Source organism: Mobula hypostoma, chromosome 6, assembly GCF_963921235.1.
Source record: "Mobula hypostoma chromosome 6, sMobHyp1.1, whole genome shotgun sequence".
Lineage (NCBI taxonomy): Eukaryota > Metazoa > Chordata > Chondrichthyes > Myliobatiformes > Myliobatidae > Mobula > Mobula hypostoma.
The window spans coordinates 183,038,624-183,060,966 of NC_086102.1; the positions used below are offsets into that span (position 1 = coordinate 183,038,624).

General features: G+C 41.6%; 1 protein-coding gene across 1 annotated transcript in view; it reads right to left on the reverse strand.

Annotated features, from left to right (window-relative positions):
* The window catches only part of lrp2a (low density lipoprotein receptor-related protein 2a), a 404,078-nt gene that overhangs the window by 254,009 nt on the left and 127,726 nt on the right, over positions 1 to 22,343 (reverse strand). The window contains 6 exon segments of the mRNA XM_063052409.1: positions 3,968 to 4,152; positions 7,007 to 7,218; positions 9,732 to 9,980; positions 12,869 to 13,246; positions 19,145 to 19,261; positions 19,358 to 19,477. Coding sequence (XP_062908479.1) covers positions 3,968 to 4,152; positions 7,007 to 7,218; positions 9,732 to 9,980; positions 12,869 to 13,246; positions 19,145 to 19,261; positions 19,358 to 19,477 — 1,261 coding nt within the window.

Here is a 22,343-nt window from a genome sequence, read left to right on the forward strand (position 1 = left end):
AGATTTTTGATTGGAGAAAGGCTAACTTTGAGGAGATGTGAAAGGATTTAGAAGGAGTGGATTAAGAAAATTTGTTTTATGGGAAGGATGTAACAGAGAAATGGAGGTCACTTAAAGGAGAAATTTTGAGAATCCTTATGTTCCTGTTAGGTTGAAAGGAAAGGTTAAAAGTTTGAGAGAGCCATAGTTTTCAAGAGATATTAGAAACTTGGTTCAGAAAAAGAGAGTGATCTTTAATAAATATAGGCAGCTTCGAGTTAATGAGGTACTCGAGGAATATAAAGAATGTAAAAAGAACCTTAAGAAAGAAATTAGAAAAGCTAAAAGAAGATACGAGGCTGCTTTGGTAAGTAAGGTGAAAATAAATCCAAAGGGTTTCTACAGTTATGTTAGTGGCAAAAGGATAGTGAGGGATAAAATTGGTCCCTTGGAGAATCAGAGTGGACGGATGTGTGCGGAGCCAAGAGAGATGGGGGAGATTTTGAACAATTTCTTTATTTCGGTATTCACTAAGGAGAAGGATATTGAATTGTTTAAGGTAAAGGAAACAAGTAGGGTAGTTATGGAAAGTATGACAATTAAAAAAGAGGAAGTACTGGCACTTTTAAGGAACATAAAAGTGGATAAGTCTCCGGGTCTGGACAAGATATTCCCTAGGACTTTGAGGGAAGTTAGTATAGAAATAGCAGGGGCTCTGACAGAAATATTTCAAATGTCATTAGAAACGGGAATGGTGCCGGAAGATTGGCGTATTGGTCATGTGGTTCCATTGTTTAAAAAGGGTTCTAAGAGTAAACCTGGCAATTATCGGCCTGTGAGTTTGACATCAGTGGTGGGTCAATTGATGGAGAGTATTCTTAGAGATGGTATATATAATTTTCTGGATAGACAGGGTCTAATTAGGAACAGTCAACATGGATTTGTGCGTGGAAGGTCATGTTTGACAAATCTTACTGAATTTTTTGATGAGGTTACTAAGAAAGTTGACGAGGGTAAAATGGTGGATGTTGTCTATATGGACATCAGTAAGGCCTTTGACAAGGTTCCACATGGAAGGTTAGTTAGGAAGGTTCAATCGTTAGGCATTAATATGGAAGTAGTAAAGTGGATTCAGCAGTGGCTAGACGGGAGACGCCAGAGAGTAGTGGTGGATAACTGTGTGTCAGATTGGAGAACGGTGTGTAGCGGTGTGCCTCAGGGATCTGTACTGGGTCCAATGTTGTTTGTAATATATATTAATGATCTGGATGATGGGGTGGTAAATTGGATTAGTAAGTATGCAGATGATACTAAGATAGGTGGTGTTCTGGATGATGAGGTAGGTTTTCAAAACTTGCAGAGAGATTTAGGCCAGTTAGAAGAGTGGGCTGAAAGATGGCAGATGGAGTTTAATGCTGAAAAATGTGAGGTGCTACAATTTGGTAGAACTAATCAAAATAGGACATACATGGTAAATGGTAGGGCATTAAAGAATGATTTAGAACAGAGGAATCTAGGAATAATGGTGCATAGTTCCCTGAATATGGAACCTCATGTGGACAGGGTGGTGAAGAAAGCTTTTGGTTTGCTGGCCTTTATTGATCAGAGCATTGAGTATAGGAGTTGGGATGTAATGCTGAATTTGTATAAGACATTGATAAGGCCAAATCTGGAGTATTGTGTACAGTTCTGGTCACCGAATTATAGGAAAGATGTCAATAAAATTGAGTACAGAGAAGGTTTACTAAAATGTTGCCCGGGTTTCATCTCCTAAGTTACAGAGAAAGGTTGAACAAGTTAGGTCTTTATTCTTTGGAGCATAGAAGGCTGAGGGGGGACTTGATAGAGGTGTTTAAAATTATGAGGGGGATTGATAGAGTTGATGTGTTTAGACTTTTTCCATTGAGAGTGGGGAAGATTCAAACAAGAGGACATGGGTTGAGAATTAGAGGACAAAAGTTTAGGGGTAACATGAGGGGGAACTTCTTTACTTAGAGAGTGGTAGCTGTGTGGAATGAGCTTCCAGCAGAAGTGGTTGAGGCAGGTTCTATGTTGTCGTTTAAAGTTAAATTGGATAGATATATGGACAGGAAAGGAATGGAGGGTTATGGGCTGAGTGCAGGTCGGTGGGACTAGGATAGGGTAAGAGTTCGGCACGAACTGGAAGGGCCGAGATGGCCCTTTTCCATACTGTATTTGTTATATGGTTATATGGTTATATAACTGCTCTACCTCTTCCTGCTCATAAGTGGGGAAGAACCACTACGTACTGTGAAAAATGCTTAAGTTTGTTAAAAAGTATATATTATGATTAAACTATGACTTTAGTCATATCAATTCATCCAATATATTATAAAACATGTTTTAAAAACAGTGGATTCCAATAGCAGTTATCATGACGGCTTTTCGATGCTTAGCAACTTTGTTTATTTCACAGAATAGGGAAAATGGATCACAAGTTAAACAATCAATATTTAACTCTTGGGAAATAGTTTCAAATGAGCAATTGACCATATGTTTGTTTTTCCTCCTTATCACTCATTTCCACAGTGTAATGAAATACGATCAAGCTAAGGACCGACTGACGTCACTTGGTTGAGACACATGAATCCACAAGATTCAGTGTAAAAGTTTGAACTGAAATAATTAAAACTTAACACCCAGGTTGCTGGTAAATGTTAGTATAGATTAAACAATCTTAAAAGCTTTAGAGTATATTTAGTACACTGGTATTTCTCCAGTACCTATTGCATAAGGAGCACAAATACCAAGTAGAGTCTAAGTAATGCCCCGAAGAAGGGCCCAGAACAGATCGAGCCAATAAAATTGTTTTAAAGTTATTTATCTATTTACTTATTTGAGATACAGCTTGGAATACGGCTTTATGGCCCTTTGAGTCACACTGCCCAGCAACTCACCTATTTGACCCTAGCCTAATCACAGGACAATTTATAATGACCAATTAAACTGCCAACTGGTACACCTTTGAAATGTGGGAGCAAACTGGAGCATCTGGAGGAAACACATGGTGGTATTGGTCACGGGGAGAACGTACAAACTCCTGACAGGGAGTAGTGGGAATTGAACCTGGATCACATGAAATGTGAAGCATTCTGCTAACCATGCTACTGTACCACCCTATTCTTATACGTTATTATTATTAAATTGTTAATTGATTAGTTATTGTCACATTTACTGAGATACAGCTAAAAACAGATGTCTCCAAACACAAAGTAGTGGAAAGCGAAAAGCAATGGAAAAAGAAAACAGAGTAACAGATAAAGTACATGCAGCTACATATTTTTTGGTGGTTTTGGTAGCTATTGTGGGTGGTGGGATGGAGATACATCTCTACCAAAGGAGATGTAAGGTGCTCCTTCCCTCCATTAGCCTGCAAGTCACCCTTGGGCAAGGAATAGCACTTGCTTAGCCATCACCGCACGCGCCCCCCCCCCCACCCCGATCATGGTGACGTGAATATGGAAACAGGTTGTGGATGGTCATATGAGCAGCTAGTGCATACCACAAGTCCAGTCCTGGTTATGCGATCACTGACACCAGGCAATCTCTGAAGAGTATTGATAATGGCTGTGGTTACCAGTCTCGTAAATACACCGCCCAGAAGGTGGCAATGGCAAACCACTTCTGAGAAAAATTTGTCAAGAGTAGTCCTACTTCTTTTTCTATTTGCACAATTTGTTGTCTTCTGCATTCTGGTTGAACACCCTAGCTGGGTGGTCTTTCATTGATTCTGTTATAGTTATTATCCTATAGATTTATTGAGTATGCCCACAAGAAATTAGATACCAGGGTTGTATATTGTGACATACATGTACTTTGAATTTTGAAGTTTGTAATTTGAAAGACATTGTCACAGGACTGACATTAAAACAAGAGCTGCAGAATATTTTTCAATAAATAGCCCTTCCACCCCAACATACAGTTCATGCAAATTTTAAAAACACATTGAATTTAAATTTTGTCTTACTCATTTCTAGGATCCAACACCAGACCTCTTGGATTTGTTATATTATCACTGACTAACACAGTTCTGTGGCTGCCATCCAGTTTTGATACTTCAATTGTTTGAAGAATGTAGTCCACCCAATATAGATTGCGACCAATCCAGTCCACAGCTATATTTTCAGTGACAGTCACTCCACTATCAAATATCTGTTGGCAAAGAGATTGAAACATTTGTGATGAAGCCTCATAGAAAAAAAATAGAAATTAAACCATATAATATCACTTTTATGTGTATACAGTACATTCCAATTTCTATGAAATATGAACTGTAAATGAAAATCAGGGATTTGTGCATGATTTGTGAAGTCCAGAATCCTCATTTCACATTCTTCCTAACATCAAATGTGAAATCCTTCCTGGATTTTGATTTGTATTGTATGGCCTTGTGCACGTTACAGACCTCGCATGCAGGCTTTCAAATCAGTAATGAAGCCTGTGTGGAAATGATAATAAATGCTTGATTAATCCCGAAGGGGAAATTATTTCATTACAGCACCAACTTTTAAAAGCACACTTAGCAATAATAATAAATAGCAATAATAAATATAATAACAAAAAAGTACTGAATAATATATACAATAATAATTTACCAATGTGCAAGAATGGGCAATACTGTGCAATAACAATGTACAAAATAATAAAAGAGACACTATTGTACTATGATGTGTGTTCTCCTGTCGCTCAGAGATGAACTGTTGTATATGCTTACTGCATTTGGTAGGAAAGATTATCTGTAACGATCCTTGTGACAGCGGAGCTGAATGAGCCTGTTTGAAAGGGTGCACCGCTGCTTATTCAGTAGGTCATGGAGAGGCTGTGCATGATCTTATATATATCTGCGACCTTGGTCTTTATGTCTTTACAGATATCAACGTAAGGGTTGCACCAGAAGTGATGCCAGCTGGGTACCAGATATATAACAGTTCTATCAACTTACCTTTGAGTTATTTACTTAGCAGTTCTCCTTGAAAACACTGACTCCCACTCCCACACAAGCTCAGTACCAAATTTGACCCCTCTCTAGTACCACTGATCATCCAATTCACCAACCCTTTTGTCACCCAGCAATTGCCAAATGCCATCCTCATTTATCTGTTGAGCACTCCCCTAACCAGTGATCAAATATCTTGGACCTTGGGTCCTTTCAAATTTTACTTAGCCAAAAACAGCTGCAAAAAAAAAATGTTGGTACGCCACTCAATGACCTATCAATGCACTTCCGCAAGTCCTGAGAAAGTTGTAGGCCATAATTTTGAATATAATGAAATATGGCATTAAACAGACCATTTTGTATCACACATCCATGGTAGTCCCTTCTGAATGTTTGGTTCCATGGTTGGCACTGAATACCAAGAAAGGAGTACAGTGGTGGTCAACACCATGGTAATTATTTAGTACCAGTGATCAAAGTCACACTTCTAACCCATATTTGTTTTTACTGTTAAAAGCATAATTCCCAGAATCATTTCTGAACACTTTAGAGGTGAAGGATAATCATGGATTCTTGAGTTGTTGTGAATTTTAGTTTCAGAAGCAGTATGAATTAAATGACAAGTTTTCTGTCCAAAAACAATTATTGCAGAACATTTCTATTGCAATGGTTTTATGCATCTGATGATAAAATTTCATTGAAAGTCCTATTTTCTAAATGCCATTAGGAACTTAGCATACCAATAGAAAGGTTCCATAAGATGGATATAATACTTCCATGTGTAGGATTTTTTTTGAGATGCAGTGTGAAATAGGTCCACCTGGCCCTTCGAGCCGCACTGCCCAGCAATCCCCTGATCTTATATTAGCCTGATCATAGGACAACTTACAATGACCAGTTAACCTACCCACCGGTACATCCTTGGACTGTGGAGGAAACTGGAGCACCCAATGGAAACCCATGAGGTCAAAGAGAGAACCTATAAATTCCTTACAGACAAAAGCAGGAATTGAATCCAGGTCACTGGCATTGTAAAGCATTGTGTCAACCACTACGCCACAAAGCTACCTTGTGGAGGACACAGGCATCTACATGAAAAAGAGTGCAATGAAGATTCATGTGTAAACATCTGCACTACTTACTTACTACTGGTCTTACCCAAGGGGTTGACTTCTGCATTGGGATTCTTTAAGCAAAGCTCAAGGTTAGCTGAGGCCCTGCAGGCAAGTCTAATGCCTTGGATGTTTCGAATACTCTTCCACAATGTTCATTCCTCCACTCACGCTTCACTTCCTCAGGCACACTCAATATTTAGAAGAATGAGGGGTGTCCTCATTGAAACCCATCGAATGGTGAAAGGCCTCGATAGAGTGGACGTGGAGAGGATGTTTCCTATGGTGGAGGAGTCTAAGACCAGAGGACACTACCTCAGAAAGAGGTAGGTCCTTTCAGAATGGAGACGAGAAGGAATTTGTTCAGCCAGAGGGTAGTGAATCTGTGGAATTCATTGTCACAGGAGACTGTGGAGGCCAATCACTGAATATATTTAAAGTAGAGATTGATGGATTCTTGACTTGCAAGGGCATCAAAGGTTACAGGTAGAAGGCAGGAGAATGGGGTTAAGCGGGATAATAAATTAGCCATGATGGAATGGTGGAGCAGACTCAATGGGCCATAATTCTGCTCATATATCTTATGATCTTTTGGTCTTACATCCATTTACCTGAAGCATCTGCAGATTATACGCCAACTGTATGCCTTAATCCCATCCCAAACTCACCCCTTCCTACGACAGGAGACAAGACCTTTGAGTAAAATTTGTATTTAAGCGGCACTGTGAACTATGTTTTGAGTCTCATGTACAAAAGGGCTGTGTTTCCTGCAGACCTTTCACAGAAACAGCTCATGTAACCTATGCTGGGCTACTTTATACTTAAAATCAAACATGTTACAATAGTTGGCCATCTATGCCCATTATCTGTATTATCATGTTAGAATCCACCATAATGGATAAAGTAAGCAACTTGTTTGAAATCACATTGTTCTACCAGAGAACAGAAATATACTTACAATTTTTCGATCTGTTCCATTTTGAAAAGCACTCCAAACCTTGTCCTCAGTTACGTCTGACCAATAAATCCGATCAGTCTTAGAATCAAAATCAATTGCAACGATATTCCTCCCGTCACGGATCACACTTTGAATGGTAGGTGGCCGTACATTGATGGTTTCAGAAACCAGATGACCGCGACTTGCCACCATTAACTGAACATGTGTTGAATCTAGATAGAAAATCAGCATGTTAATTGTATTGATTTCAAAGCAACAAGAATTTACTAAGAAATTCATTAAAAACTTACTAATTATGTCTTAGCAATTTACATTTACATCTTAGGCAACCCAATGGAGTTGAGGATGACACGCTTCTAATCTAATTCTATTGATTTCAAAATAGTTGAAGTGTCCTTTGTCAGAACTGCAGACTCTGCCTTGGGTGACACTCGATAGTGCACATAGGTAAACTGCTTGGAGTTCTGTGTTCGTTCCACAATTGGCAAACGGTTTTCAAGTGGTTTTATTGCAGGGATTTAAGGTACTCGGTGCCTTCCCTGATGCTGAGTCTTGACATGCAGGGGAGCTGGCTGGATTTGAACTCAGGACCTTTCGTCCCGAAGTCCAGCTCCGATGCGACTACGCCACCAGCCGGGTCAAGAGTAGAATATATACCAAAAAAAGGGCTTAATATTGAGGAAAAAATCAATTAGAAAGACGATGAAAAAATGCATTGCTAAGATAACTGGAATATGGGAATCATACCAGTTCACACGATATCATTTATCCTAAAAGATAAGTAGGCATATGGGCTAACCCAGGCTGCAGGATAGCTGTACCTTTCTGTCAAGGTGCCACATTACATTGTGATGGATCTCAGTCAAGGGCTCCCAACCTTTTTTATGCCATGGGATGTTACCATTAACTGAGGGGTGCATGGATGCCAGGTTGGAAGTTCTTGATCTAATCTGAGCTCAGAACTGAGCAGTCTAAAAACACCCTGTTGGAATTACATACCTCAATTATAATCCAGATATGCGAATGCCGATGACGTCATTCCAGTAAAACTAGAAGTACTCAGTACATAGTTGTGTCAATTCTGGTATGAGCTACCTAAGTTAGGTGTGGATTACAATAGCATTTCTGCTTTCAAAGCAATAAATGTCACATTCAAAGGAGCGAATGGCAAGTGACTGAAAACCTGCAATTCTTCAGGCTATTTCTACCTTCCCAATACTATCAGCTGGTTATCTAACTGGTGCTGTTGCATATAGGACTTCTCATCAACCCCATGAATAATGGCAAGGGTAGTAGAAGAGTGTGCAACAACATTTCAGAGAGATAACTTACTTGCAGATTTCCTGACCTAAATATTATTACTCCAATTTAAAATTTTGTTGAAATTCAGTTCTGAACTCTACAATTTCCTGTATATTCTGATATTAACAAGCAGTAAAAAAAAAACAGAAGAGATTCTGCAGATGCAGAGAATTGAGAGCAACACATACAAAAATGCTGGAGAAACAGCAGGTCAGACAGCATCTATGGAAATTAATAGGGTATAAGAATAATGCGGGCCATACTATACAGAGAAAGTATTATTCGCAGTGGAAAGAAAGAGATTATATAGATTGTAAACTGGAGACTGAAAGTGTAGATAAAAAGCTTCTTTATAAAACAGATTGTGCAATCTTTTCTCCTTAGTTTAAAGCAGGGGTTCTCAACCTGGGGTGCAGGGACCCCTCGGCTAACAGTAGGGGTCCATGATAGGCGTCCTGGCTTAAAGGATCGATAAGCAGGAAAGTGTTGATAGCAGACAAACTGAATAATAAAGTTTTGTAAAATCTTCTGCCCCAATTGAACATATTAGTTTGGTTTGGTAGTGATAGAAGGAAAAGATCATCCATTCGTAATGGATTACCACAGGCCAGTTGGTAGACAAATAGGCAATAATTGTGGATAGAAAATTACATTCCAATAACATGATCTAAATAGAGGAAGCATTACCACAAGAGTTCACTAATGGCCACTATGTAGAAATGAGCAGGTTAGCTCGGAACTAGATGGCTTTTCAGTTCGTAAAAGTGCTTGTCTATTATTACATACTTAATAACTGGTCCAACATTGAAGCTTTGTATTCATGGCAAAGACATATTACGATGATTATGATTACCAGGTGGCATGGTAGCAAAGTGATTAGCACAACATTTTACATTTTACAGTACAGGTGACCCGAATTCAGTTCCCACCACCGCCTGTAAGGAGTTTATACGTCCTCCCCGTGACCATGTGGGTTTCCGCTGGGTGCTCCAGCTTCCTCGCACAGTCCAAAGACCTACTGGCTGGTAGGTTAATTGGTCATTGTAAATTGTCCCGTGATTAAATCAGGAGATTACTGGGCAGTGCGGCTCGAAGGGCCGGAAGGGTCTAGCCCGTGCTGTATCTCAATCCATCAATCAAGGTAGATAGATAGGTATCCAGATATATATAAATATAGAAATCCACTTAGATAAATAGATAGCTAGTTAGATCCTACGGGGAAAAAACTATTTTCTTGGTTTCCATAGATATATTCACACCTTGTTCATTTTTTCTACGTCACGTGAAACTATTCCTTTACTAACAGTTTCAGGAACCATGCGAATAAATTCCGTGGATTACATGGGAATAAATTACAGCAATACAGTTATTGGTCTGATAAAATTCATTTCAGCTGAACACAGAAAAATTAAACTAACTTTACCTGAAACTTTACAGGTCTTTTGATCAGCTTGTAAAGCATAACCTTCATCACAGGTGCATCTGAAAGAACCTCTTTCATTGTAACATATCTGACTACAACTGCCCGGTGGATTACACTCATCGATATCTTCACAGGTCTTCGAGTCATTTGTAAGCTGATAGCCACTTGGACAAGAGCACTCTGCACCAAAAGGCCCCTGAATACATCCATGTGTGCATCCTGCATTGCCTTCCTCACAGCTTTCCATACCTAGATATTGTCAGAAACAAAAGCAGAAGTAATTTCAGAGCAGCACCTTAAACCTTTATTTTAACACTCCCATATTTCTTCATAGCATTTGAATCAACTGTTTTGTATGACAAGACTACAAAACAAGTTCCTGGAGTTAACTTTTAACTTGTTACTGAATTCATGGATAGTAACCTCTCTCAAAGGCAAGCTTATGAAAGCAGAATCAGGTTTAATATCACTAGCATATGTTACATGCTCAAGGAGATCTTTTTTTTTTGTGAGAATGATGTAATGGTCTTTTGGAGGTCACCTGATGTGATTTTCCTGCCGATGTGAGGTCACGTGATGACATGTGCCCCGTGACTATATAAGGGTCGACCCAGGTGAAGCAGGGTTTTTTTTTAGCTTGTAGATTTCCGGGTAGAACGTGCTGTATCTCTGGTTCTGTTGCGTGTTTGTTTTTGGTGACGCAATTTCATTTTTAAAACGAAGTGTGTGTTCTGTTGCAAAATACCATATTATTTGGACTGGAAATTTTTGCTAGATGTGTTGATTTACTCAATTCCAACATTAGAAGGGAAAGTGAAGAACTTATAAAAGTTACAGGATCAAAGGATCGAGAGGAGTCTGCATCTTTTGACAGTTTAATAAAGGACCGACCTGATTGAGTATTCGTTGGAGGAGTAGCTACCTGCATCGAGATAACTCTTGCTAAAAAGAGCAAGGAGTTCATGCAAAAAGGTGCTCTCTCTCTCTAAAGGCATTTAAAGTCAGTTGATTTAAACTGTTTATTTTCGGCATCGTGAGTCCTGTGGACAGAAACAGCAGTAAAGTTGCGTCTGTGAAGAAATCCTTCTCCACAGAAGTCTCTCCCAATTGAATGTGTAAATCTGTTGGACTTCCGAAGTTATCGCTTTAAGAACTATATTTGACTTCATCGCTTTAAGAACTGTTTTCGCATTTAATCCTTTAAGAACCAGAGCCGAGTGACGAGGTGCTGAACAGCTGCATATCTGTTAACTTCCAGTTAAAGTTTTCGTTTGTTTTTTTTTTCCTTATCGTTTATCCGTGTTTAATAAATGTTTGGTTGTTTTTATATAACCTGTCTCGATTGATATTCATTGCTGCCGTTTACGTAACACATATGTAGTGAAACACATCAAAGTTGCTGGTAAACGCAGCAGGCCAGGCAGCATCTCTAGGAAGAGGTACAGTCGACGTTTCGGGCCGAGACCCTTCGTCAGGACCAACTGAAGGAAAAGTTAGTAAGAGATTTGAAAGTGGGAGGGGGAGGGGGAGGTCCAAAATGATAGGAGAAGACAGGAGGGGGAGGGATAGAGCCAAGAGCTGGACAGGTGATTGGCAAAAGGGGATACGAGAGGATCATGGGACAGGAGGTCCGGGAAGAAAGACGGGGGGGGGGGGACCCAGAGGATAGGCAAGAGGTATATTCAGAGGGACAGAGGGAGAAAAAGGAGAGTGAGAGAAAGAATGTGTGCATAAAGATGAGTAACAGATGGGGTACGAGGGGGAGGTGGGGCCTTAACGGAAGTTAGAGAAGTCGATGTTCATGCCATGAGGTTGGAGGCTACCCAGACGGAATATAAGGTGTTGTTCCTCCAACCTGAGTGTGGCTTCATCTTTACAGTAGAGGAGGCCGTGGATAGACATGTCAGAATGGGAATGGGATGTGGAATTAAAATGTGTGGCCACTGGGAGATCCTGCTTTCTCTGGCGGACAGAGCGTAGATGTTCAGCAAAGCGGTCTCCCAGTCTGCGTCGGGTCTCGCCAATATATAAAAGGCCACATCGGGAGCACCGGACGCAGTATATCATCCCAGTCGACTCTCCGTAACTTCTGCCACCTCCAACGGGATCCCACCACTAAGCACATCTTTCCCTCCCCCCCCTCTCTGCATTCCGCAGGGATCGCTCCCTACATAACTCCCTTGTCCATTCGTCCTCCCCATCCCTCCCCACTGATCTCCCTCCTGGCACTTATCCGTGTAAGCAGAACAAGTGCTACACATGCCCTTACAGTTCCTCCCTTACCACCATTCAGGGCCCCAAACAGTCCTTCCAGGTGAGGCAACACTTCACCTGTGAGTCGACTGGGGAGATATACTGCGTCTGGTGCTCCCGATGTGGCCTTTTATATATTGGCGAGACCCGACGCAGACTGGGAGACCGCTTTGCTGAACATCTACGCTCTGTCCGCCAGAGAAAGCAGGATCTCCCAGTGGCCACACATTTTAATTCCACATCCCATTCCCATTCTGACATGTCTATCCACGGCCTCCTCTACTGTAAAGATGAAGCCACACTCAGGTTGGAGGAACAACACCTTATATTCCGTCTGGGTAGCCTCCAACCTGATGGCATGAACATCGACTTCTCTAACTTCCGCTAATGCCCCACCTCCCCCTCGTACCCCATCTGTTACTCATTTTTATGCACACATTCTTTCTCTCACTCTCCTTTTTCTCCCTCTGTCCCTCTGAATATACTTCTTGCCCATCCTCTGGGTCTCCCACCCGCCTTGTCTTTCTTCCCGGACCTCCTGTCCCATGATCCTCTCGTATCCCCTTTTGCCAATCACCTGTCCAGCTCTTGGCTCTATCCCTCCCCCTCCTGTCTTCTCCTATCATTTTGGATCTCCCCCTCCCACTTTCAAATCCCTTACTCACTCTTCCTTCAGTTAGTCCTGACGAAGGGTCTCGGCCTGAAATGTCGACTGCACCTCTTCCTACAGATGCTGCTTGGCCTGCTGCGTTCACCAGCAACTTTGATGTGTGTTGCTTGAATTTCCAGCATCTGCAGAATTCCTGTTGTTTGACTCTAAGTACAGTGCTGGGTCCCAAGTTCATTATACAAAATATGAAAATAATTAAAAGTGCTTTACTTACTGCAGAATGGAGATTCATCTGCACCATTTGGGCAGTCAGGAGTGTGGTCACAAATCTTATCCAAATTTAGACAGACGCTGAGTCCTGGGCACTGCCACTGGTCGCTGCCACATTGAAATGGTTGTGTTGGGCAGTTCCTTTCATCACTCATATCCCTGCAGTCGTTATCACCATCACAAAGCCAAGTCATGGAGACACAGTTTCCATTGTCACATAGAAAATAGTTTGCAGAGCAGTTCTTCGGTAAACAGCTGAGATGTTCATCTGATCCTTCAATACAGTCTGCATGGCCATCACATTCCCAATTTGATGGTATGCAAGAACCATCACCTTGGCACTGAAATTCATTTTGGTGACACATTCCTGGAGGCCGAGTGGCTACAAAAGAAAAACAATGTTGCAATTAACATTTTCTGATATTTAGGTAAAACAACTTTTTGTGTCGTCATTCCACACCATGAACCTCCAGAAGATCCTCAATATTTTCTGGCCAAGAAAAATCCCCAACCAAACCCTACTACTGCAGTGTCATCAAGAGGACATGGCCACAACCATCATGAGCAAACGTTGGAGATGGATGGGGCATGTGGTGAGAAGAGAGGCCAACTCCTTCATCAAGACATTTGGACCCTAAAGGCTGGAGGAAATGGAAAAAACCAAAGACAACTTGGTGCTGTACTGTAGAGGCAGAAATGACAATCTTGAACCACACCTGGGGCACAATACAGAAAATAGCCAAGGACAGAAAGATGGAGGACCTTATTGCCACCCGAAGTGCCAGCGGGATAACAGTCAGTAAGAAGGCAATCTTTAAAACAATAACAGTAAATGGGAGCAATGAAAAACAAACTGTGCAAATGCAAATATAAATAAATAGCAATAAATAATGAGCATGAAAAACAAGATAGAGTCCTTAAAATGAGGTCATCAGTTGTGGGAACACCAGAAGTAGAATGAATGTAGTTATCCCCTTTTGTTCAAGATGGTTGAGGGGTGGTAACTTTTGTTCCAGATGCTTGAGGGGTGGTAACTATTCTTGAACCTGGTGGCGTAAATCCTGAAGCACTTATACCCTCTACCTGATGGCAGCAGAGAGAAAATAGCATCACCTGGGATCTCTGAAGATGGATGCTGCTTTCCTGGAGCAATGTTTCATGTGGATGTGCTCTATGGTTGGGACGGCTTTACCCATGATGTACTTGACCATATCCAGTACCTTTTGTAGGATTTTCCACTCAAAGGCATTGGTGTTCCCAATACCAGGCTATAATCCAGCCAGTCAGCACACTCTCCACTACACATCTGTAGAAGTTTGCCAAGGTTGTTGATGACATACCAAATCTCTGCAGACTCCTGAGGAAGCAGAGGTGCAGCCATGCTTTCTTTGTAATTATATTTATATTGTGGGATAGTGACACCCAGGAATTTAAAGTTATTAACTCTCTTCACCTCTGACCTTCTGATGATTGCTGGCTCATGGACCTCTGGTTTCCTTCTCCTGAAGTCTACATTCAGTTCCTTGGTCTTATTGACATTGAGTGGGATGTCATTGTTATTACACCACTCAGCTAAGTTTTCAATCTCCCTCCTGTATGCTGATTCATCACCACCTTTGATACAGTCCACAACAGTAGTGTCATCTGCAAACTTCTATATGGTGCTGGAGCTGTACTTAGCCACATAAGTCTTTGGTGTAAAGTGAGCAGATCAGGGTGCCTAGCACACCTCCTTGTGGTGCTCCTGTGCTGATGGTGATAGCGGAGGAGGTGTTTTTGCTAATTCAAACTGACTGGGGTCTACAAGTGGGGAAATCCAGGATCCAATTGCACAAGGGGATGTTGAGTTACTGATTAGTTTTCAGGGGATGAAGATATTAAATGCTGAGCTGTAATCGATAAAGAGCATCCTGATGTATGCATCTTTACTGTCCAGATATTCTAGGGTTGTGTGAAGAGCTAATGAGATGGCATCCGCTGTAGACTTGTTGCTTTAGTATGCAAACTGGAGTGGATCCAAGTCGCCACTCAGACAGGAGCTGATACGTTTCAACACCAGCCTCTCGAAAGCATTCATCAGTGCGGATGTAAATGCCAATGGGCGCTAGACATTGAAACAGCTACCAGTATGATTGAAGCCTGCTTGAAACAGGTGGGTACCACACACTGCCAGAGAGAGAGGCTGAAGATATCATGATGACCATAAGATATAGGAACAGAATTAGGCCATTTGGCCCATCTAGTCTGCTCCGCCATTCCATCATGGCTGATCCAATTTTCCTATCAGCCCCAATCTCCTGCCTTCTCCCACATATCCCATCATGCCTTGACCAATCAAGAATCTATCAACCATTGCCTTAAATATACAGGAAGACTTGAACTCCACAGCTGCCTGTGGCAAAGAATTCCACAGATTCACTACTCACTGGCTAAAAAAATCCTCATACTCACCATACTAAAAGGACACCCCTCTATTCTGAGGCCGTGTCCTCTGGTCTTAGACTCTCCCACCATAGGAAATATGCTCTCCACATCCACTCTTATCAAGGCCTTTCACCATTCAACAGGTTTCAATGAGGTAACCCCTCGTTCTTCTGAATTCGAGAGAATACAGGCCCAGAGCTATCAAACGCTCTTCATATGACAAGCCATTCAAACCTGGAATCATTTTCATGTACCTCCTTTGAACCCTCAGCTCATCCTATCTTAGATAAGGTGCCCAAACCTGCTCACAATACTCAAAGTGAGACCTCACCAGCATTTTATAAAGTCTCAACATCACTTCCTTGTGTTTATATTCTAGTCAGTTGGTCATCACAGTCTTCAGTACTCAGCCAGAGACTCCTTCCGGATCAGATACTTTCCTTGGACTCATTCTCTGGAAGGCAGCCCACACATCATCTTCAGATACTGAGGCCAAAGGATCATCATGAGACATGGAGGGTGTACAATGGCTCCTCTCTGTTCTGGTGAGCAAGGTGAGCATAGAAGGCATTGAGCTCATCTGGAAGTGAAGCTCTGCTGTCCCCTACGTCACAAGATTTAACTTTGTAGGAGGTCATACCTTTCAAATTCTGCACCGCTGTCGAACGTCCCTCATGGATTCCAGTCTAGTCAGGAATCTCCACTTCGCTATTTGATGGCTTTCCGGAGAAATACTTACACGTCTTGGAGCATTCTTGATCTGCAGTCATCAATACGTCTGACCTGGCTCTCGGCAAATTCCGGAGTTATATTATAAGAACACTCAGTCCTCTTTTATTGTCATTTAGAAATGCATACATGCATTAAGAAATGATACAATGTTTCTCCGGAGTGATATCACAGAAAACAGAACAGACCAAAGACCAACACACACAGAACCACATAATTATAACATATAGTTACAGCAGTGCAAAGCAATACCATAATTTGATAAAGAACAGACCATGGGCACAGTAAAAAAAAGTCTCAAAGTTCCGAGCCGATCGACTCCTGAGTCCCCGATAGCAAGCGGCAAAAGGGAGAAACTCCCTGCCATAAACCTCCAGGTACCGTCAACTTGCCGATACCTTGGAAGCAGCCGATCACAGCCGACACTGAGTCCATTCATCTGAAAACTTCGAGCTTCCGACCAGCCTCTCCGATACAGCCTCCCGAGCGCCATCCTCTGCTGAGCGCCTTCGACCTCTCCCCTGCCGCTGAAACACGCAAAGCCGAAGATTTCGGGGCCTTCAGCTCCAGAGATTCCGGTTACCACACAGTAGCAGCGGCAGCGAAGCGGGCATTTCAGAAGTTTTCCAGATGTTCCCCTGTGCTCTCATGTCTGTCTCCATCAAATCAGAATTGTGCACAGTCCCCTACTTGACAGATAATAGACATCATCACCGAAGTGGCCACACGTGCTGCCGTCACACCGCCATCTTCTCCCCCCTCCCGGGAGGAGTTCATTGTTCATCCGGGGCTTCTGATTGGAGTAAACTCTGAACGGCACATCCTTTTTTATGCCATGGACGAACACAATTAGGCAAGAGGTTCATGAACGCCAGGTAGGAAACCCCAGATTTAATAGCACTGGTTCTCAAGTTAATTTAATGAACAAATTCAAAAGTTAGAGAAAATGAATAATATGCATGGGATCGTAAGATGACGTGTGCAACTGACTCTGGCCCTGCATGTTAAGCTTAATGAGCTGGAGTGAAGATACTCTTGTCCTTCATGCAATAAACTTCAAAAGCAGCAAGAACACTTTTAACCACAGGAAAGGCAACAAGTGAATAGTTCAAAGTTAATTTTATTGTCAAAGTACATATATGTCACCACGTACAACTCCAAGATTCATTTTCCTGTGGGCATACTCAGTAGATCTGTAGAACAGTAAATATAAACAGGATCAATGAAAGATCAACCAGAGCGCAGAAGACAACAAACTATGAAAATGCGGGTGGCACTGTAGTGTAGTGGTTAGCACAATGCTTTACAATACAGATGACCAGGGTTCAGTTCCAGCCGGTACCTGTAAGGAGTTTGTACGTTCTCCCTGTAACCACGTGGATTTCCTCTGGGTGTTCCGGTTTCCTCCCACAGTCCAAAGTTGTACTGGTTGGTAGGTTAATTGATCATTGTAAATTATCCTGTGATTAGCTAGGAGTAAATTAGTTGATTGCTTGATGGTGTGGCTCGAAGGGACAAATGGGCCTGTTCTGCATTGTATCTCAATACATTAATACATAATACATACATGCATACACAATTAGCAATAAATAACGAGAGCATGAGATAAGAGTCCTTAAAGTGAGATCATTGGTTGTGGGAACATCTCAATGATGGGGCAAGTGGGTGTAGATATCCCCTTTTATGAGATATGAGAGAGGCATAATATGATTAGGAATAGTCAGCATTGCTTTGTCAAAGGCAGGTTGTGCCTTACAAGCCTGATTGGATTTTTTGAGCTTGTGACTGAACACATTGATGAAGGAAGAGCACTAGATGTAGTGTATATGGATTTCAGCAAGGCATTTGATACGGCACGCCTTGTAAGGCTTATTGAGAAGTAAGGAGGCATGGGATCCAAGGGGACATTGCTTTGTGGATCCAGAACTGGCTTGCCCACTGAAGGAAAAGAGTGGTTGTAGATGGGTCATATTCTGCATGGAGGTTGGTCACCAGCAGTGTGCCTCAGGGATCTGTTCTGGGACCCCCTACTCTTCATGATTTTTATAAATGACCTGGATGAGAAAGTGGAGGAAATGAGGAAATTTAACCAATTTCCCCCGGGATCAATGAAGTATGACTATGACAATGACTATGAGAGATGGGTTAATAAATTTGCTGATAACGCAAAGATTGGTGGTGGTGTATATAATGTGGAGGGCTGTCAGAGGTTACAGTTGGATATTGATAGGATGCAAAACTGGGCTGAGAAGTGGCAGATGGAGTTCAACCAAGATAAGTATGAAGTGGTTAATTTTGGTAGGTCAAATATGATGGCAGAATATAGTATTAATGGTAAGACTCTTGGCAGTGTGGAGGATCAGAGGGATCTTGGGGTCTGAGTCCATAGGACACTCAAAGCTACTGTGCAAGTTAACTCTGTGGTTAAGAAGGCATATGGTGCATTGGCCTTCATCAATCGTGGAACTGAGTTTGAGACCCAAGAGGTATTATTGCAGCTGTGTAGGACCGTGGTCAAACCCCACTTGGAGTACTGTGCTCAGTTCTGGTCGTCTCACTACAGGAAGGATGTGGAAACTATAGGAAGGGTACAGAGAAGATTGACAAGGATGTTGCCTGGATTGGGGAGCATGCCTTATGAGAATAGGTTGAGTGAACTCGGCCTTTTCTCCCTGGAGTGACGGAGGATGAGAAGTGACCTGATAGAAGTGTATAAGATGATGAGAGGCATTGATTGTGTGGATAGTCAGAGGCTTTTCACCAGGGCTGAAATGGCTAGCACAAGAGGGTACAGTTTTCAGATGCTTGGACGTAGGTACAGAGGGGATGTCAGGAATAAGTTGCTTATTTTTACGCAGAGAGTGGTGAATGCATGGAATGGGCTGCCGGTGACGGTGGTGGAGGCAGATACGATAGGGTCTTTTAAGAGACTCCTGGACAGGTGCATGGAGCTTAGAAAATAGAATAAGTAACCCTGGTTAATTTCTCAGGTAGGGACATGTTCAGCACAGCTTTGTGGGCCAAAGGACCTGTATTGTGCTGTAGGTTTTCTGTGTTTCTGTTTATTCAAGTGCATATAAATACATAAAAATTTCATTTTAAATTAGCTGTAAAGTAATACACTTACGACATCCTGCCTCATCAGATTCATCCAGACAATCAAAAACGCCATCACAGTGGTAGAAAATATTGATGCACTGCTCTCCACTTGCACATTTAAACTGATATGAGGTGCAGTTGTACACTGTAATGAAATTAATTTTGATTAAAGGATCTAAGTCATACAGTACTATCAATTGAAAAGTTAATGACAAATTTGCTACCTTCTTTTGGCACTCACCACAGCCTTGTTCATCCAAACCATCCAGGCAGTCTTCATCACCATCACAAATGTAAACTGGGTCAATGCACCGATGTTCTGGGCATAAAAACTGTTCAGGCTGACAGGAACCTGTGGAATCTTCATTTTGAAGTAAAAGGAAAATGAGTTAAAATCTTCCACAGAAAATGCAGGAGGAATTCAGCAGGCCAGGCTACATCTATAGAAAAGAGTAAACAGTCGATGTCCCAGGCCAAGATGCTTCATCGGATCTTTTCCATAGATGCTGCCTGGCCTGCTGAGATCCTCCAACATTTTATGTGTATTGCTTTGATTTCCAGCATCTGCAGATTTTCTCTTGTTTAAGATCTTCCACTTCTGATTCCTGTACTTAGTAACTCACACAACAAAAGTAAGGACACATCTCCAATGCTTTTTTAAAAATTAATTTTGGGATTCTGAGCATTGTGTACAAAGTCTACACTGATCATGGTAATACACACAAAATGTTGGAGGAACTCAGCATTCATGGAAATGAACAAACAATTGACATTTTGGGCCAAGAGCATTCCTGAGAACTGATTGCTCATTCACAGATGCTCGTGAGAACGAGTGGTAAACTGCCTTCTTGTACTCCACTCCCTCCTTTTCAAAATATTTTGGGGAGGGATGTAAGGATTAGGATCCACATTCCAAAATTTAAATTATCAAATGCTTGTGGATCAGTTGTTAATCAACAAATTGCTGTTAGTTGTTAATTAGTTTCATCTTAGTTTTTGGCTGCCCCATAACTAAATCCTCTGCAGCAAAAATCGTATGTTTCCAATAAATACTTTATTGATCTCAAGTGGGAAATTCTTTCGTTACAACAGCAACACTTAAAAGCACACTTAGCAATGTGCAGACCTAACTAATAATAAAGTACAGAATAATAATATACACAAATATTAATTTACCAGAGCATTAACTTGCAATAATTATTTATGAAATAATAACGCAGAGAGTATTGTACTATGATGTGTGTTCTCCTGTTGCACAGAGATGAACTGTTGTATGTGCTTATTGCATTTGGTAGGAAAGGTTTTCTGTAACGACTCTTGTGACAGCAGAGCTCAATGCGTCTGTTCAAAAGAGTGTTCTGCTGCTTATTCAGTAGGTCATGGAGAGGATGTGCCAGATTGTCCATAATGCATAAAAGTTTGTTTAGTGATCCTTGTCGTAGCCAAGGATGGATCCAGCCTTTTTGATGAGTTTATTTAGTCTTTTTGCATCCTGCAACATAAAGCCACAAAGAAGACTGCACTCGCTACAACAGACCGATAAAAGATCTCCAATATCCTGCTGCACACATTGAAGGATCTCTGCTTCCTTAGAAAATAGAGCCTGCTCATCCCCTTCTTGTAAGCAGCCTTGGTGTTGGTTTTCCAGTCAAATCTATTGTCGAGGTGAACACCCAAGTATTTGTACTCCTCCACCACTGCAACAACTTCCCAGAGAATGTACACAGGACTCATCACAGTCTTCCTCCTAAAATCAATCACCATCTCCCTGGTTGGACATATTCAGGAGCAGGTAATTCCTTCTGCACCACTCCACGAACTTGTCCACCAGTCATCTACTCTGACTCCTGCCTATGTCTGATACACCCAACCATTGCAGTCATCGGAGGATTCCTGCAAGTGACAAGACTCAGATTTGTACTGAAGATGCACAGTATGAACAGAAACGGAACAGGACAGTCCCTGGTGGGGTTCCAGTGCCACTCACCACCACCTCAAACAGAGAACTACCCCGCTGTACAAAATGGAGTCTGTCTGTCAGATAGTCAGAAATCCAGGAGATAGTGGATTTGTCTACGCCCAACCTTTGCAGCTTCTCATTCAGAAGAGTGGCCGGATTGTATTGAAGGCACTAGAGAAATCAAAAACTGTGATTTTCACAATGCCACCTGTATCATCCAGGTGGGAGTGAGCTTGCTGCAACATTCGTTTCCAATGTTTCAGACGAAAGCTATGTGTAGCTTGTTGTTCACAGCATGCATTTTGTGCTTGTACTCTTGCTGCCAGAAAAGCTTTTGACACTGTCAGACAACAAGATCTTCTGGAAATGCTTCAAGATCTTGACATAGATGGGTAACATATACGTTTCTTAAGCAACTTATACTGGGACCAGACAGCATCCATCAGAATAGAAGGAGAAGTGAGTGAGTATGTGAATATCATGAGAGGAGTCAGAAAAGGTTGTGTCTTTTTGCCAGACTTATTCAACCTGTATAGTGAAAATATCTTGAGAAGTATCAAAGACATCAAAGGATTCACAATTGGAAGCCATAATATAAATAACATCAGATATGCTGATGACATCGTACTAATAGCTGACTCAGAAACAAAACTTCAAGAACTACTCACTACAGTGGCAGCAGAAAGTAATCGCAGAGGCCTCTAAATCAACACCAAGAAGACAGAAAGCATGGTCACCTCCAGAAAGACAAACATCCCACAATGTGTGATCAAGATCGGAAATACAAACATCAAACAAGACAACAAATTCAAATACCTTGGCAGCCTAGTAACAAGTGATGGCAGGTGCGACACAGATATCAAATACAGAATAGCAATGGCGAAAGAAGTTTTCCAAAAAATGAAGACCATATTAACAGACAGAAAGATGAGCACATACACTAAAAACAGAATACTGCAGTGCTACATTTATTCTATCCTGACTTATGAAAGTGAATGCTGGACCATTTCTCCAGCAATGGAAAAGAGACTAGAAGCAGCTGAATTATGGTTCTACGGGAGAATGTTAAAAATATCATGGACCACACACACATCAAATGAAGAAGTTCTCAGAAGAGCCCAAGCAGTTCGATCACTCATACCAACAATAAGAGAAAGACAACTCAGATTTCTAGGACACATCATGTGGAAATATGAACTAGAACAGGGGTCCCCAATCTTTTTTGCACTGCGGATCGGTTTAATATTGACAATATTCTTGCAGACCA